We start from the raw sequence: 18,270 nt of genomic DNA, 5'->3' as shown, positions 1-18,270 counted from the left end.
TGATAATACAGTGACAGAAGTGATTGACCTAAAGGGGCAGTGTGGGGAGAAAACACCTGGGTGCTTGTGCTTTGGGGGGAAAAAGAATACTATTCAGATAACCAGGAATTTAATCTCCTACCACTGTTAAAACTCAGTTTGAGTAAAATCACTAAGAGGGTTGCTGTGGGAGGTTGGCAGTGGGAGGAAGGCAAAACTGGCTTGCCATTTTGAATTGCATAGTACTCTGGGAGTAGTGCAGTGGACCCCATTTTTTTTTTTCAATTGAGAACTGGGTTCATGGTGATCTCGGGAAACTGGAAGCACTATGTTTAGTAATGATTTTGTATGATTACATATATTTTTTTTAGAACAATATTCTTGAAGTTTACTTGAAAGATGGATTTATAGTTGTAAGCATGGCAGATGAGGAAAAACAATCCAATGCAAAATATGAAGCTGGTTTGATGCATTATGTGTCAGTAATAAAAACTGGTGACAAGTAAGTATAATTCCTTAATTGATTTTTGAATGGAATGAAAGCTCAGTTAGAGACTAGAATTTTGATTAGACCTTGTGTTAGCAACAGTTCTTCTTCTTTTCTTGTCCTGTCTGAGATTGTTGATGACAGATATTTAGCAGAATTCACAGATTCATTAGAATCTGAAAGGGCTGCAACATGAGCGCTTTTGTTACGGCTGTTAAGTACACTGTTAAAACTTAATGACAAATTGTACTAACATTGGATATAGGAATTCTGGAGCAAGAGGAGAATTTGCATGCTAGTTCCCCACGATCTGCTGCAGTGCATTACAGCAGTACTGAGATTTTGAGCCCACAAACTGGAAAGTCGAGACCTGGTTTTCTTTGTCTGTCTGTGTGTAAGAAGGTCTGTGTCTGTGTGTAAGAAGGTTAATCAGTTTGCTGCATCATGATAATGAAAGACTTCAGTTTCTACTAGAAGGGTATTTATATAAACTGTGTGTTATAATGAGTTTGGATTATTTATTAAAACTGTGATTACTAGAACGCGCTGATTTCTACAGGATTGTATAAAATGAAACTAGTACTGCCTAAAAAGAAGCTTCTGCATTAAAGTCTTCTTTTAACTATAATGTTTTCTGTACAAGAAGTGTCTAACTAACTGAGTGCACCCATTTCATTTTACCTGAAAGAGGGTGATATTCTGGCCTCTTCGCAGTCAATGCACGTTTTATGATTGATTTCAATGGCACCAGTATTTCGCCTCTGCATGAATGGCCATAGTCTACCCTCAGTATACCATCTTAAATAAGGGGAGATTCTGTAAAACTTAGCGACCCTATGCTGGTTTAAGGCCTAGGGATGTAGGAGAGTAAGGCCTTAAGATCCACCAAAATTAAAATCTCACAGGAGCGCACATTCACATTGGAGTTTTCTTCTTTATAAAACGCAGATATTCATTTAAATGCCCTGAGCACGTGTTTTTCATGCTTTTTTATTCTTCTTTTTATTTGTCTTGTTTCAGCCTAAAGCTGCTGTTTGATGACCAGCCTGTGTTGATGACAGTGGAACCTCAAGGAACACGTAGATTAAGCCAACCTATACAATTGGGTGGGGATAACTTTGAAGGTTGCATCTCCAATGTCTTTATACAAAGGTACTTGACCTAGGGAAGTTTGCAATTTAGACATTTGAGCTGTTTTCCTTTCTGACTGCATTATTATTTCTTCTCACTGATATGCATTTTCTCTGTATGCATAAAATCCAATGGAACATGACACACGTATTTTTTTTATTTAGCCAATTAATCAGTTTTGTCCAGATGTAATGAAATCTGAAACAGATCCAGATACAAAATTGACCACATATTCCATAATTAACATTTTTGACATATTTAGAAGCTCACTCTGAATTGTATGACTCTATTAGAAATTTATTTAAAAAGCATCATTCTATATCTATCAGTTGGATGTACTGTAAGGGCCAACATTTTCAAACATCTGTGCCTATATTCTGTGCACCAAAAATAAGTATGTGGCCAGATGACTTCATAAGCAGAGTATTTGCATGTGTAAAACAGACAATTACTTAAGCCTTCAGGCTGGATGTGCACTACAAAATGATTTCACATGGCCTTTAGGCACATGTGTCAGGACATCAGCAGTAGGAGGCGTAAAGTGAGTAATAGCTGCATTGAAAGCAGCAGCCATAGATTAATAGATTCATAGATGTTAGGGTCGGAAGGGACCTCAATAGATCATCGAGTCCGACCCCCTGCATAAGCAGGAAAGAGTGCTGGGTCTTGATGACCCCAGCTAGATGCTCATCTAACCTCCTCTTGAAGACCCCCAGGGTAGGGGAGAGCACCACCTCCCTTGGGAGCCCGTTCCAGACCTTGGCCACTCGAACTGTGAAGAAGTTCTTCCTAATGTCCAGTCTAAATCTGCTCCTGCTAGCTTGTGGCTATTGTTTCTTGTAACCCCTGGGGGCGCCTTGGTGAATAAAACCTCACCAATTCCCTTCTGTGCCCCCGTGATGAACTTAAAGGCAGCCACAAGGTCGCCTCTCAACCTTCTCTTGCGGAGGCTGAAAAGGTCCAGTTTCTCTAGTCTCTCCTCGTAGGGCTTGGTCTGCAGGCCCTTGACCATACGAGTTGCCCTTCTCTGGACCCTCTCCAGGTTATCCGCATCCCTCTTGAAGTGCGGCGCCCAGAATTGCACGCAGTACTCCAACTGTGGTCTGACCAGCGCCCGATAGAGGGGAAGTATCACCTCCTTGGACCTATTCGTCATGCATCTGCTGATGCACGATAAAGTGCCATTGGCTTTTTTGATGGCTTCGTCACACTGCCGACTCATGTTCATCTTGGAGTCCACTAGGACTCCAAGATCCCTTTCCACCTCTGTGCCACCCAGCAGGTCATTCCCTAGGCTGTAGGTGTGCTGGACATTTTTCCTCCCTAGGTGCAGCACTTTGCATTTCTCCTTGTTGAACTGCATCCTGTTGTTTTCTGCCCACTTGTCCAACCTATCCAGGTCTGCTTGCAGCTGTTCCCTGCCCTCTGGCATGTCCACATCTCCCCATAGCTTTGTGTCATCTGCAAACTTGGACAGAGTACATTTCACTCCCTTGTCCAAGTCACTGATGAAGACATTAAAGAGTATCGGTCCAAGGACCGAGCCCTGCGGGACCCCACTGCCCACACCCTTCCAGGTCGAGACCGACCCATCTACCACGACTCTCTGGGTGTGACCCTCTAGCCAATTCGCCACCCACCGGACTGTCTAGTCATCCACGTCACAGCCTCTTAACTTGTTCACCAGTATGGGGTGGAGTACCGTATCGAAGGCCTTCCTGAAGTCTAAGTATACGACATCCACCCGTCCTCCTGTGTCCAGGCGTTTCGTAACCTGGTCATAGAAAGAGACTAGATTGGTCAGGCACGATCTGCCCGCCACAAACCCGTGCTGGTTTCCCCTCAGCATAATTTGCCCTGCCGGGCTCTCACAAATGTGAGCCTTGATAATTTTTTCAAAGACTTTACCAAGGATGGAGGTGAGACTGACTGGCCTATAGTTGCCCGGGTCCTCCTTCCTCCCCTTTTTGAAAATGGGGACCACATTATCCCTTTTCCAGTCCTCCGGGACTTGGCCCGTGCGCCATGAGCGTTCGAATATTCCCGCCAGTGGCTCTGCAATGATGTCAGCCAGTGCCTTCAGCACCCTCGGATGGAGCTCATCCGGGCCTGCCGACTTAAAGGCATCCAGTTCTTCCAAGTGACTCTGCACCACCTCAGGATCTACGCATGGAAGTCTGGCACCTTGCTGCTGCCTCTCTACAACCCCAGTGAGAGACTTGTCGTGTCCCTCGCTTAGGAACACTGAGGCAAAGAACTCGTTGAGGAGTTCAGCCTTGTCCCCCCTGTCTGTCACCAATTGTTTCATGCCAGTAGCATGCTGCCCTGCTCTTTCTCTTGTGCCCCCTCATTGCAGCCACTGATTCTCACCGTTGAATTGGACTTTGGCAGCAGTTAATGGCTATTACAATCAGCAGTGAGGGTAAGGGGCAGCTGCAGCAGGGGAGTGAGAGAATATTCCTTGGCAGAGAGCAGGGAGGGCTGAGGCAATAGCAGGCAGCTTGGGCTGAACAGGCTGAAGGGAGTCGCTGGTCCAGGGCACAAAACTCATAAATTACACCTCTAGTTGTGGCTGACATCCAGAGTGAGCTGTGTTGATTTAGCTCACTGTTCCTAAAAAGCTGCCAACTCTTGATTTAAGCAACCAAGGGTACTTCTGCAAACATCCAATTGCTCATTTCTCATGCCCATTTTTCCCCCCCACACAAGAATTTACCTGGTAGAAAATACATCTTTGCATGTATACCTAAGAAAAGGCATTTGGCCCTCATTTTAGTTTCTGTCACAAATGTAGTCCCACCTGGGCTCTGCTTGCTTTTGCTAAGTATTACTGAATATTTGGATGTGCATGCAGTATTTCTGTTTTGTATATGTCTTCCTTAAATCCTGGCCTTAGCATCGTGAAGCAAGACAATATGCAAACTAGCCCCTTCATCCATCAGTGATCTGAAGAAACCAAATCTGGAAAGTTCCCCTTAACCAAAAAAAAAAAAAAAATCTGTATGTGTGTGCATGTATTTACATATAGGTAGTATGGCTCACCCTGATAGAGAACTGGACTGGGCACTCAGGAGACTGCCACTTGCCTTTGGATAAAGATAGGCAAAAAATGTCAACTCCCTGTGTTTCAGATCCCCAGTCTGTAAAACAGGGTAATGGTACTGGCCTTTGTAAAATGCTTTGTTATCTGCCAATGAAGGGGGCCTCTCCATCATCATCATCATCATCATCATCATCATCATCATTCTTTGGGCTTCTGTACAGTGAAGATTGTTTTAAGTCTTTCTGACAACCCAGTGGCACAATAACAGCCTGATAGCATTTAGCACTACAACAAGTCTTATTTGAGCACCAAAATGACTCCTCCTCTATCATACAAGTATTTAACAAGGACAGTATTTCTACTGTGATCAAGGAGGTTTTGCTCCACCTGCGCTGCTGTATCCCAACTCCCTTTCTCAATTGCAAACCTTTTTTTCAAGCCAGTAGATTTTGGTAGGCTTCTAAATTCAGTCAAGGATGAGATTGCACTAGTTCACCTCAGTAGTACAGCTGTTATAATGGAAGGAGGCTTCAGGCAAAAATTCCAGAGGACAGGCTACTTTTAGCTAGCTCAGCGTTCTTACCCAGCAGGTCATGTAGCATATTTAAGGAAGGGTTTTGGTTTATTTTTCCCAAGGAAGCTGCTGATACTTTTAATCAGGTCTGGCCCTCCACTATAGTTTGAGCTACTTCACTGGATGATCCATACAAACTAGTATGTATCAGTTGTTAGGGTTTCTCACACATGTCACTCAGTAACACTAAGTTTATTAATTCTTATGACAATAACTGGATGTTCCTGTGTCCAAGAGTTAAGGATCAGTAATATAAACTGTAGTATTCCCACTAGAGTTATACAAATAATTGGGGTGGGGAAGATGCTGTCAGTTCTGAAAAATCAGAAGTATTTGAGTTTTGTCAACTTGCAGTGAAAATATTTCAGAATGTTCGTGATTAAAAATAGGTTGATCAAATTGTTTCTTTTCAGTTTCAAATGTTTAAGTGATGTTTATTTTTTTTAAATAAAAGTAAAGACATTTTTAGTGGAAAGTTCATTTCAAACTGAAAAATCAAAGCATTTCCGTAAAAAAATGCCACAATTAAACATTTGACATTTTGGAAATATTGAGGTATTTTCCCAACACAAACAATTTAGTAAAACCATGGGGAATTGGCAGAAATATTTTTATGTCACCAAATCTGCTTTTTTCCCCACCGTAAAACATTTTAGCAAAACATTTCACCCACCTCCTAATGTGACATGCAGTTGATATTTGAACATACTGTCCTTGAGAGTTCTACTTGGGGAGGATATATATAAAATATAGCAGTAGCTTGCACAATTGTTTTCATTAGACAGAGGGAAGGGGAATCATAGGGTATGGTTTGCTGTAGCATTCATTATTTTATCGCTCTAGGACGGACCATCTCCCCCAAGTTCAAAATTTAGTTAATTATACTGAGAAGACACGTGGTGTATTGGTGGGAACCTGCAGCGCATATAAGCAACGTCAGCCATTGATGGTGAAAGACTTAGCGGTTCTTAATGGCTATAGGATGTTCAAGGTATGTTTATCCTTACTATAAACCCTACTCCACGTTGATATATAGGAAACGTCTAGACCAGTAGAGCTGAGGAACTCATGTCATTCCCTTTCCATTTAACCTCTGGAGCTGGTTCAGCATATCACTGCTCAAGAATACTCTTCATTAAAGAAGAGTCTTGACTGAGTGATAGGAACCAAGGTTCCCCCTAAGGTGTGCATTTGCATGGCCGCGCACAAGGAAAAGGCTGGCCGCACACAAACTTTTTTACGCTGCGCACCCTCCGGGATAGGAGCTGGGCTGCAGCGTGGGACACAGAAGGTAAGTTCCTCCCTGAGGCAAAGGTGGGGGCAGGAGCCTGGTGCAGGCTCTGCCGGCTCCAGGAAACTGCTCCGTTCCCCTGCTTTGCCTCAGGGAGCAAGGAGACATGTGGCGTTGGCCCGGGAGTGGAGCACTTCCCCGGAGCTGGCAGAGCCCATGGAGCAGTTCCCCGAAGCCGGCGGAGCCTGAGCCAGCCCCCAGCTCCAGCCTCCATCCCTGCCTTGCCTCACCTCGGGGAGGAGCTGCCTGCCCCGAGTGAGGCTCTGCTGGCTCCAGGGAACTGCTCCACTCCCTGGCCCTGATGCCACATGTCTCCTCGTTCCCCAAGGTGAAGCAGGGGAGTGGAGCAGTGTCCCAGAGCCGGCAGAGCCCATGCCAGGCCCCAAGCCCCTGACCCTCAGCCCCTAGCCCCAGCCCTTGCTGCCTGCCCTGGGTGAGGCGTGAGGAGCTTACCTTCAGTAAGTGTCCCATGCTGCACCAAAGTGGCACGCTCATGGACCGCTACTCCTTAGAGGGAACATTGATAAGAACTATAAGATATGTGCAGACGGGATTATTCTTTTACCCATATTAAGTGTTTAAATTTTGTCCTACAGCTACACAAAGAAAAGCACCTTGCTTATATGACAGATACTGAAGTGCAGCAAGACCAGCAAAGCTGCGTTTCACCTACTCAGTTAAATGTCATCAAAGGAGCTTATCAGTTTGGCAACACACCCAACAGTTTCTTGTTGTATACACTTTCCCAACCATCACTTCTAGACGGGTAATATGAATATTCTTCTCTCAGCTTCTAAAACTGTATTTTTGAAAGAAAATTGATTGTTTCAGTGCTAAGGGTTAGGTTTTACAATGCTGCTTTATTTGGAAATCCTGGGATGGAGAGGGCATGACAGAACTTTCCCCAGTCATTTTTTACACAAAGTAGAACAGGTTACCTGGAATTGCTTGAATCTAGGGCATATTGATGCTTAGTCCAGGAGTCTAAATCTTCCAAATTCAGTCCCCATTCAGAAATATTATGATGATGATTACCAGGGATCCTGGTTCTCTCTGATTTAAAAAAAAAAAAAAAAAATCCCCAATTTTTGGTTTAAAAAAAGTAACCCCAATTCCACATTTTTCCTTGACTTAAAGTGATAGTGGTGTTTCATTTTAATCATGGAAGAATGTGGATTTGGGGCTACTTTTTTAATCCAAAAAATGGGGAATTTTTTTTTTTTAGAGAAAACCAGGATCCCTGATGATTACACCCAAAAGCCACTATTGTATCTGCAAATTATTCTACCTCTTTTGCAAGTCAAAAACTCCTCTCTCCCCTTCTATACTAAGAAAGAACTATCTGAGAACATAGACAGATGCAACAATTACATCAGTATCTTTTGATATTGATTAGGGCCATCAAACAATTAAAAAATATTATTGTGATTAGTTGTGCAATTAAAAAAATGAGTCACAATTAATCACGGTTTTAAATCACACAGCTAAAAACTCAAAATCATGCATAGAAAAACTCAAAATTATGTAAAACTGCGCAGGTACTTTGTATGATTGGGGGGTGAGTATGGGGGGTATGGGGGAGGGAATTTCTGAAGGTGTGGGGGGGCTGTGGGTGTGTGAGAGGGGGGGTTTGGAGCCTGGGGAAGGGGAGTCCAGGCGCCCTGTCAGAGTACTGTGGGTCAGAAGTGAGGGGCAGCAACAGGGCTGGGGGGGGCTGTGGCTTGAGAGTGAGGGGCGGGCACACACACACACACACACACACACACACACACACACACACACACACACACACCCCCCCCTCTGCAGGTAAGTCTGTGGAGGGAAGGGGCAGATCAAAGCCAGCACAGTGAGGGAGGGAGTGGGGCTGGGGTGAATGGGGCCCTGGGGCTGGGGTGAGTCATGGGAAAGAGCCACTGAAGGCTCATCCAGGGATGCAGGGGGGCATAGCTCCCCACTGCTGTGCACACTCTCAGGGGAGGCATGGTGGGCATGAGCTCCCTGGATTTGTGCACAGAGGAAGAGTGAGGGCAGGCTGCAAGGGTGAGGGCAGGCTCTATGTCCTGCTGCCTTTGCCCTGGGAGCCGCACTCTGGCTACAGTATCCCCTACCCTCTTGGCAGTGGGAGGCACAACATGGCATCACATAGCTCCTGGCGCAAAGGCAGCAAGGCACAGAGCCCCAGCCCACCTCTGCCCCATGCACAAATCTGGCGGGCACATCCCCCCCATGCCTCCCCTGGGGGTGTGCACAGCAGTGGGTAGCTGTACCTTCCTCCTGTGCCCCTGGATGAGCCATCAATGGCTCTTTCCCATGACTCACCCCAGCCCCAGGGCCCCATTCACCCCAGCCCCTGCCCCACTCCCTCCCTCACTGTGCTGGCCTTGATCTGCAGCTGGCCGGGCACTCCGGCTGGTAGCTGGAGGCTGCAAACCCCACCCCCCTGGCTCCCCTGGGATGGTCCACTGCCCCACCAGTCTGAGTTCACTAGCCATGCCTGGTTCCTACATGTTCTCAGCACACCTTCCTTTCCCCTTTCAAGGTAGCTAAAATGTACATTTCTCCCTACCCTGAGATTAATGCTGTGGAGTTTTTGGAAGATAGTCCTTGCCTTTCATAACTGCATCTTTTCTTGGCTTGCCACAGCCAGAGTTTGATGGTCTTCAGAACACATTGTCAGGCCCCTCTGCTGGGAGAGGAGTTTGAGTTTGGATTTAATGACTACCAATCAGTTAAGATATCCATTGGCCTTGTCTGTTCTGTATGCTCTATATTACTGAGTGCATATCAGCGTTCAGACACTTAATCTCATTTTATATACAAGTATTTCATTAATATAAATATTTAATGTTTTTCTTCCAATAGGATTCCAATAGAACTCTTTAAACAGTGAGATTGCAATAAATATAACAGTATTGAACTGTCTTTGGCTCTGGTTCTGATCACACTTAAATGCACACTTACACCAGTGACTCTGATTTCTGATTTGCAGTGGCATAACTGACAGCAGAATCAGGCTCTTTGCACATTTGTGAGGAGTTTTGGGAAAGAAACTACCATAAGGCAAACAAAGCAATGTTTTTATATCTTCTTTATTGCTTTCTTTCCTCTAAAGGTCACATTTTTCTATAGAAGTGCAGACTGCACCTTCAGGAGGATTGATATTTTTTATGGGGGACAAACCTGAGAGCCCATACATGTCTCTTCACATTTCAAAGGGACGTTTTGTCTTTTCATTCGGTGCTGGAGGAAAGAAAATAAAAATCAAAAGCAAAGCAAAGTATCATGATGGACAGTGGCACACTGTAAGTATTACAGCATTTGGGATAGAATTAATTGTGTGAAATGTGAAACATGAACAGCACTCAACTTCCCTGGTCACAAGTGCTCAACATCCCAAAGGGAACCATTCACTTTGACCAGTAACATAGACAGTGTGGTGAAGCATTATACATTATTCTGAAGCTGGTGGGTATATATATAGAAAGCCATGGAACTACTCTGCCTGTATGCCAGAGTAATGGAGATCAGAACCTGGATCACCAAGGGATTAGTGAACATACAAGGTCCTTTGTTTACAAACTTGATTCATCATCTTCCTTTATATTTTTGCTTGTTTCAAATTGGCCTGGAAAAGTATGCTAATTTTAAGACTACATGACATATCATGTAGTCTGAGATTTTCAAAAGGTACCCAAATTATTTAGGAGCATAAATTCCATTGAAAGTCATTGGTCTTGAGTTTCTAACTGAGCTGTACCTGTTTCCTGCGAAGGTGGTATTCAGTAAGGATGGAAAGAATGGCCGCCTTGTTATTGATGGTCTGCATGCCCGGCAAGGAAGCCTGGCAGGTGATTCCACCTTTAGCAGTAATTCAGTAATCTACCTGGGAGGGATTCCATCATTGAAACCACAGGTAAGGAAGTATAAGTTATGTTTTCCCCAGATGATAAATGAAGATGATAAACTATCAAAATGAGAGATCTTCATTATGAGTAGGATTCAGTAGATTTCCCCAGACATTGAACTAAGGCCATCTGTACATGATGTCCATAAGTTAATTATAAACTCTTTCCTCAGCTATGCACCAGTCTTCAGGTGCACATGAATTGCTAGCATCTTAGTCAGTATGTTGATTTCAGCCATGTGCCAGACCTCATTTCCCTTTACCTACAAAATTTGAATTCATCTTCTCCTTAGGAACCCACCTTTTCTGTAAAATGTTGATTCCAGCTGGTAAAGTGTAATATTCAGTACAAAAGGGAGGGATTCCTTCTTATTCATCACCATGTCAATTCTACAAGGGATTTGTATATGATTCTAATTTCAAGTGTGCATTATCAATGTTAGCTATTAAAATAACTTAAAACATATATGGTTTTTTTAACTTTTTTGATGGTTGAGATCCAAACTGAACTGCTGCTGTTTTACTAGTCACATTTTCATGCATCTTGCAACATAGCAGTACTGCAGCTAAGATTCTTCTTTAACCTTTTCATGGTGACAATATTTTTTGAACACTTAATTCTTTAATAATTTACTGGCATTCATGTAATGGCTTTGTACATTTTTACTCCTGCCTTTACATACAGTTCATACCTGTGTTTTCCACAATCAAATAATGCAAAAGAACTGTTTAACTGATCTATTACTAAAAAAAATGCTGTGATGATTAATATTTATCATTATTATGCATGCTATTAAATTTCCTTTTAGAGTATACCAAGAAACAGTTTTGTGGGTTGCCTGAGAAACTTTAAGATGAATGGAAAGCTTATGGATACAGCTCATCAGAACAGTGGTGTTCCTCCATGCCTGAATGGTTCTTTGGAGACAGGGATCTATTTCTTTAACGAAGGTGGTCATATCAAAATTGGTAAGCTATGTAGAGATTACACTACCTGGAACAGTGTCTTTATTACTGACATGAGATTTTTTTCCCTTTTTTTAACCATGTTTTTCAATTATTCTTATTCATCCTCAGATAACTCTTTTGTGATAGGCTTGGAATTTAAGATCATATTTAATGTCCGCCTAAGAAGCCTAACAGGTGTACTGCTCCATTCTGGAAGCAAGCAAGACAGCTATTTAGCTGTTTATATGGAAGCAGGAAAGGTCAGTATGGATTTGTTGTCATTTCAACTGCTCTGGCATCATGCAGAAGAACACTAGACTGACTCAGTACAATGTCAAACTTAAAAAATACATATCGGAAAACTACATCACAGTTGTTTATAAACATTCCTTGGGAGATGGATCCCTAAATCTCTCCCATATCAGTATTAGCAGCTTCTACTGTGTTCACATTGGCTTGCTCAGGTCATTTCCATATAGTTTAAAGAATCCTTATCTCTTTAGGACAAGGAGCACCTGAAAACTTGTAAGATGAATGGAAAGCTCATGTACACCCCTCATAAGAATAACAGAGTCTTTCCATGTCTGGATGACTCTTTAGAAACCGAGACAAGGATTTTGGCCCATAGCCACAAAACCAGGAAACATGCTGCCACTCCCTTAGCCTACACAAGCCTGCTAGGAAGAATACAGCTATATGGCACTTTTCTGGTGCAGCTCCCTACACAGTCTCTCACTTGCTTTTAGTACAGTCTCCCACTCAAGCATTTCAGCAGTTCTGCCCTGTTTTAATGTCTTCACTCACTGACAAGTGTATAGTTGTAGGGTTGGAGAATTGTGGCAGTTTTGACAGTCCAGGAAATGTCTGAAAGGCAAAGAGTTTTTTTGCAATATCTTTTATTGGATGCACAGTGTATTTGGGAGGGCTGCTGGGCAAGCTTTTGGGCATCTAGTGCCCTTCCTCAGGTCAAAAATGTGTAGTTGTTTTTCTTGTTGGTGATATGTATTACCATAGTTTAGGAGATTAGTTATGGACCAAAACTCCTCTGTGGTTGGAGCTGTACAAATGGAATAAAAGGGGCAGTCACAGCCCCAAGCACGATACAAGCATAAAAGAAAAGATTGATACAAAGAGAGATGGACAGTACAAGGGAACAGAAGCAATATAGATCAGCCTGGTAGGTAGTGGAGTCATCATACCAGCAGTCAAAACATTTGTCAGCATTATGGCTAAGCAGTTTTAAGAAGGGTTTTGAATAATGTGTTGGTTTTATGTATGTTTGCAGGGAGCTTCTCCCAAACATGAAGGCTAGCAATGGAGAAAGATGCTTATTTGAAAATCTAACAAAGGAGAATGGGAATTGGCATCACAGGATTGTCAGAGGAGGAAAATAATAAATAATGAATGAATGAATCTCTCAATAATGAATGAGAAATTATGTATAGGGTGGGGGGAAGCTGTGGAGGACCTAGAAAGTGAAGACAAATAGCTTATGTTTGATAAGATAGAAGCCAGTTAAAGGGTACCAAGACAAGTATGACATGTTCCCAAAACAACAGGCCATGAAAATGATCTTTGCAGTAACATTTTAAATGGATTATGAGTGTACCCACATTAATTTTGTCAAGGCCAGAGAGAAAGATGTAGCAGCAAATAAGTTCTGAGTTGATGAACAAGTGGACAAAAGCTTCAGCTGCACAAATGGATAGGAAAGACCTTAAATTAGATGCAGAAAGAATCTGCAAGGCTCTACAGGGTGGTAGAGGAAGGAATCAGGAAAGAGAGGCAAGAGGTGAATATATACGTTTTTAATTTTTTTTAAATATCTTGTCTTTGGACTCTGGAGTAGGATATTTTTCGTCCTCTCCTTTCTTTTTCCCTTGTAACTTGAAAGTTAACTGTTTTATAGCTCACAGCCTCTGGAAAGAATGGTGCTCGAGAATTCAAGACATCAGTCACACTTGAGCAGTCACTGTGCGATGGGGAGTGGCATTCCATTTCAGGTACTGTATCATCATCTCACCAGTTCTTCTGAAACTGGGGTGGGAGGAGAGGAGAGGAAGATGCTAGATACTTCTACAACCCAGATTTTATGTCAAACTTTTTTTGAACCAAAGACTTCCATTGCTTTTTCTTTTGAAGACAACTCTTTGGAACAATAAAAGTATATTTTACACTAATTTAAGGCTGCATATATGAGAACACATTTTCACCTTTTTACACATCTTCATAAACAACAGCTATGCGTGTCTGTTTGATTTTTGAATAGGAATGAAATAAAATTACTTCTCATTTCTGCAAGACAAAAATGACTAAAAGCTAGCATGTCATAGTTGACTGAGAATTAACTGGAGCAGAGCATTCTTACTGATTTACTAAGTTCTTTACAGTAACTCAGAAGCAGAACATTGTGCAGCTACAGGTGGATACCAAGAGTAACTACACTGTTGGATCATCAGCCTCACTTTCCAAACACATGGGTCATCCACTTTATTTTGGAGGACTTCCAGGTAGTATTACCTAACAATTCTTTGCTTGTATTGTTTCTATTTAAAAAAATCATGTATGCATTAAGGGCCATATCTAAGATGGTGTAAAAATAGCTCATCCTACATCTGTGCCAGGGGGCTGGACTAAATGATTCCTCTCATCCCTTCCAATCCTATGATCCTCTCCATACAAGAATACCCTTAGGGGACAGGAGAGCAAACTTTGATCACTGCACATGCACACGTATATGCACGCATGTGCCTGCAGAGCAAACTTCAATCTCTGCATATACAAATATATGTGCATGTGTGTGCGTGCACACACATGGTAGGAAATCCAGCTCTGTAATCCCATGGATCTCATTATTTGTGGAGGTGAGCACCACCCATTGGGTGGTGCCCTGCATTTCCATACTGCTTCATAGCCTCCGCAGATGTATCAGAGTCTATAGTGCCAGTATTTGTGGCCCTTGCCTCAACTATTGTGGTAGGCTTTTCTGTGCTGCGTATGTCACCACATAGGGAATCCAAGAGACCAACACAGCTACACTGAGATTCCCCAGGAGGTTTGGGGAGGAATAGGAGAAAGGCTAAGTGAAATGTAGCTATAGACATTCAGGCCTGTATCTACATTTCCTCCTTTTTCATTTACCCAAGCTGAGGAGAAGGTGCTCAGACTGGTTGAAATTGGGAGGGCTCAGAGCCATCAGCCACTACCTAAATAAAAAGCAAAGCATTGGAAAGTGCACAGTAATCTACCACAGGGAAGTAATGTAGTTCAGTATGGAGTGTTAGTAAATCTTTCACCTTACATTCTGACAACCAGAACTAGCCTATCCAATTGTCTCTCATAAATAAGACCTATCAAAGAAAACTTTGTAAGTCCACTAACATGAAATATTCAGCATTCTGCAAAATAGCTTATACCTTATTAATTTGTTCCTTTTTCCCTTATCTTTACAGCAAATTTAAAAACACCATGGCTTCCTGTGCAGGACTCGTTCACTGGCTGTGTAAAGAACATTAACATTAATAACAAGTCTGTCTCTGTCAGCAAAATGTCAGATGTTCACGGTGTAGTCAGCTTGCGTGGATGCCCTGTCACTTAACTTTGCCGTTTCTTGTTAAGGGAATTACTTGTACACTCATTGGATTGAATCTCCAGATGTACTGTGTGTATTAATGCAATATGAGTTCACCTTTGCTGATCACTGTGTTACTCTTGTCAATCATATTGTTAAAAATGACTTATGAATTCTTCTGGAATTGTGGACTGTGCCAAAGCTAATTGAAAGTGTTGGCTTTGTAAGATTCCTTATTAAATTGTATTGCTTTCCAAGGTAATTCATTACATGTGTGAGATATATACATAAAATATAAAACAGAATTGTATATACACGCTGTAGGCCAAATTCTGCTTTAGCCACACACAGGTATAATGAGAATAACTCCATTGACTTAACTTGAGAAATGTGGATATATGCTGGTCACAGTGGGAACAGAATCTAGCCTAATATAAAGAATGTTATAAAAATATAAATGTCTTTGGGTTGATAGACCTAATGTTTATACTTAAATGTACATTAACGTGAAAAATAGTAATAATATAAATGGAATTTGAAGCACTTTAAAGAGTGGAATTCTGGGAATTTGTTGCAGTGCTAAGAGTTCTGGGGCCAAATAAATGCAATATACTCTAAACATCTTCCATAAATAAAATTAAAGTCTTTATTTGGTTGTTAAGACAGTTTTTTAATGGGACCTCCTCTTTTCATCTTGTTGCTTATATGTGGCCAGACCCTGCTTGCCTCATGCAAATAGACCTACTGACTTCCATGACATGAGCTGTCTGCAGAAACAGAGCAAAACTGGTTTCAGATTCTGTGCTCAGGAGGATTGAGATGCATGAAACAATTCTGATAGCAAATTTCTCCCTATTGATTTCAAGAACAGGAATGATACTCAGTGTGTTTTCCTAATGAAGTAAAGACAAGATAGATTAATTAAATTAGACAGGTGTAGGTCAACCAGGTGCCCAAGGCAGTTGCAATAGATGGAGGCAGCAGTGACTTCGGGGCTGCAGCTGCTATTTTTCTGTCCCTCCTCAAGTTGGTGCCAGAGGCTGCTACCCCAGTTGCTCTGCCTTAGTTACACTGCTGTAATCAGGGCTGTCCAACTGGCACCTCAGGAGCCACCTGCAGCCTGCAACTATGAATGCCCAGCCTGGCTCCAGCCCAAGTGCTGCTCCTCCTACTGCAGGGTCTCAGGGCTCCCCCTACTTCTTCCAGCTTCCCCACTCCTGCCCCTGCTCCTGGAAGAAAGGGGGGCTACAGCCTGTGGCCCTGGATGTGCACCCCCCTGGCTGCTCAGAAATTGGAGAGCCCTGAAGTAAATCAAAAGAGCAGAACACATTCTACAGCTAATCTTCAGCTTCTAATATATGTAAAGAAAATGTTATTGTTACCTTTTATATCTGTAGCAAGTTTTCCCTCAAATTCTTTCCTAGTTCATCTTACTACAGTTTTACATTTGATTTGGCAGAGTTTGTACTCTTCTATTTTCCTCATTAGGAGTTGCCTGCCGTCTCTTGAAAGAAGTCTTTTTTCTGTTCATTGCTTCTGCAGTTGTGCCATTAAACCATGCTGGCTTTCTTCTGGGCTGGTTTCCGTTTTTTTATTTCTGGTACGCATTTCCTCTGTGCCTCCAAAATGGTGTTCTTAAGCAGTTCCCATGCTGCTCGCAAATTATTCAGCTCCTCAGGGGCCCCTTTTAACTAGCTTCCTCATTTTGGTATTATGTCCTTTTTCAGAGTTAAAGGCTACTGTAGGAGATCTTCTTCTAGTCTCCCCTTCTGCATGGATGTCAAACCCAACTGCACTGTGGTCACTACTGCAGAGCAGCTTAGTAACACTTAACCTTTGCACCAAGGCCTGTGCACTAAAGACTAGGTCAAGAATGGAACTTTCCTTCAAATAACCTGGGAACATGCAGAGTTCAATCACTCCCAGGAGAGTTTTTCCTGGGAGAATGAATGTCTGTACATGTTCTTAGTTAACACAAAGCATTTCCCATTTCAAGAGAGAAAAAAAGTTAAATAGATAACTGTTTGGAGAATGTTTCTAGCAGCTCTCCCAAAGCCTACTATACTATTACCTGAACAAATCTAGGGTTACAATTCCCTTGTAGGTAAGTTAATTTTACCAGGGCTAGGCTACTGTTGGCTACAATGAGTGGAAATGTATTTAGAAAAAGAACTTGAGGGAACGAATGATTTAGTAAGCATTATTTTAGAAGCTGACTGACCCCAACATCTGACATAATTATGTTGTGAAATTACTTCTGTTCTATTATTTCTTCAGTCATTTTGATCCCATAGCATCACATTTTCTAAGCAGCTTATGCTAACCAGTAAAATAACCTAGAGCTTGGGGCATATTTACCTAGATGCATGTAAATGTGCACCAGGATAATAAATATCCGTTGAAAAGCCTTTAGAAGCAAAAGAGTTGCTAGACAAATCTTTGATTGGGGAAAATTTCATTTCTAGATCAATTAATTTGGTAATGGAAAAATATAATTAGCAGTGGAAAAGCAAACACTAGACACTGAGCTGTAGATCACCCAACACTTTGTTAGTTTTCCCAAATGGAAACCATCCTCCCTGAAAACAAGAACATGTTTTGTTCTGCTTTTTAAAAAAGCTCACGCTCACAAATTGTGGAGATGATCATAGGATCAAAGCGGCGGGGGGGGGGGGGGGGAGGGGGTCATTTACTCCAACCCCCTGCTCAAAGCAACATCGTTCCTGACTAAACATCCCAGTCAAGCATCTAACCTGCTCATGAAAATTTCCAGGGATGAAGATTTCCCAACCTCTTTAGGTAGTCTGCTCCAAAACTAAACCACCCTCATAGCAGGAAGTTCTTCATAATCTCCAACCCAAATTTCTTCTGCTGTAGTTCGAGGCTATTGCTTCTAGTCCTATCCCTTTCACCAACAGAGCAAAGTCTAGCCCCATCTTAATAACTGCTCTTCAGATATTTGAAGTCTGTTATTAAATTACCCCCCTCAGTCTTCAAACTAAATAATCTTCATTCTTTCATTTTCTCCTGATAAATCAAATTAAATATAAAATGAGAAAAGATCCTGTTGTTAAGGCTACCAATGTTAAAACAAAACAAAACAAAACAAAACACTTGTATGCATTATATCCAAACCAAGAATGACTTAATCCTACTCATGGATCAGACATTTTCAAAAATACATGGCCACGTGTAGTGTGTGACAATCACCCTGCTTCAGTTCATGGTTGTAATTATTAGAAATTAACATTTCGAAAGCATTTATCAGTATAGCATTCACACCTGTAGTAATCCTTCTATGGATGATTTACCTCCTTTTAGCTTCAGCTGAACCCCCAAATC

General features: G+C 42.1%; 1 protein-coding gene across 6 annotated transcripts in view; it reads left to right on the top strand.

Annotated features, from left to right (window-relative positions):
• LAMA3 (laminin subunit alpha 3) overlaps positions 1-16,503 on the top strand; it is a 193,327-nt gene extending 176,824 nt beyond the window's left edge. For 5 of the 6 annotated variants that reach the window (XM_059724169.1, XM_059724170.1, XM_059724168.1 and 2 more), the window contains 11 exons: positions 351-481; positions 1,487-1,618; positions 6,058-6,205; positions 7,102-7,271; positions 9,618-9,807; positions 10,278-10,418; positions 11,219-11,378; positions 11,487-11,617; positions 13,267-13,360; positions 13,748-13,867; positions 14,810-16,503. In XM_059724169.1, coding sequence (XP_059580152.1) covers positions 351-481; positions 1,487-1,618; positions 6,058-6,205; positions 7,102-7,271; positions 9,618-9,807; positions 10,278-10,418; positions 11,219-11,378; positions 11,487-11,617; positions 13,267-13,360; positions 13,748-13,867; positions 14,810-14,955 — 1,563 coding nt within the window. In that variant the 3' untranslated portion in view covers positions 14,956-16,503. The other variant, XM_059724172.1, reaches the window with a different exon arrangement.
• Positions 16,504-18,270: the final 1,767 nt, after the last annotated feature.

This window comes from Alligator mississippiensis, chromosome 3, assembly GCF_030867095.1.
Source record: "Alligator mississippiensis isolate rAllMis1 chromosome 3, rAllMis1, whole genome shotgun sequence".
NCBI classification, from domain to species: Eukaryota; Metazoa; Chordata; order Crocodylia; family Alligatoridae; genus Alligator; species Alligator mississippiensis.
This window is presented reverse-complemented; position numbering and strand designations above follow the sequence as displayed.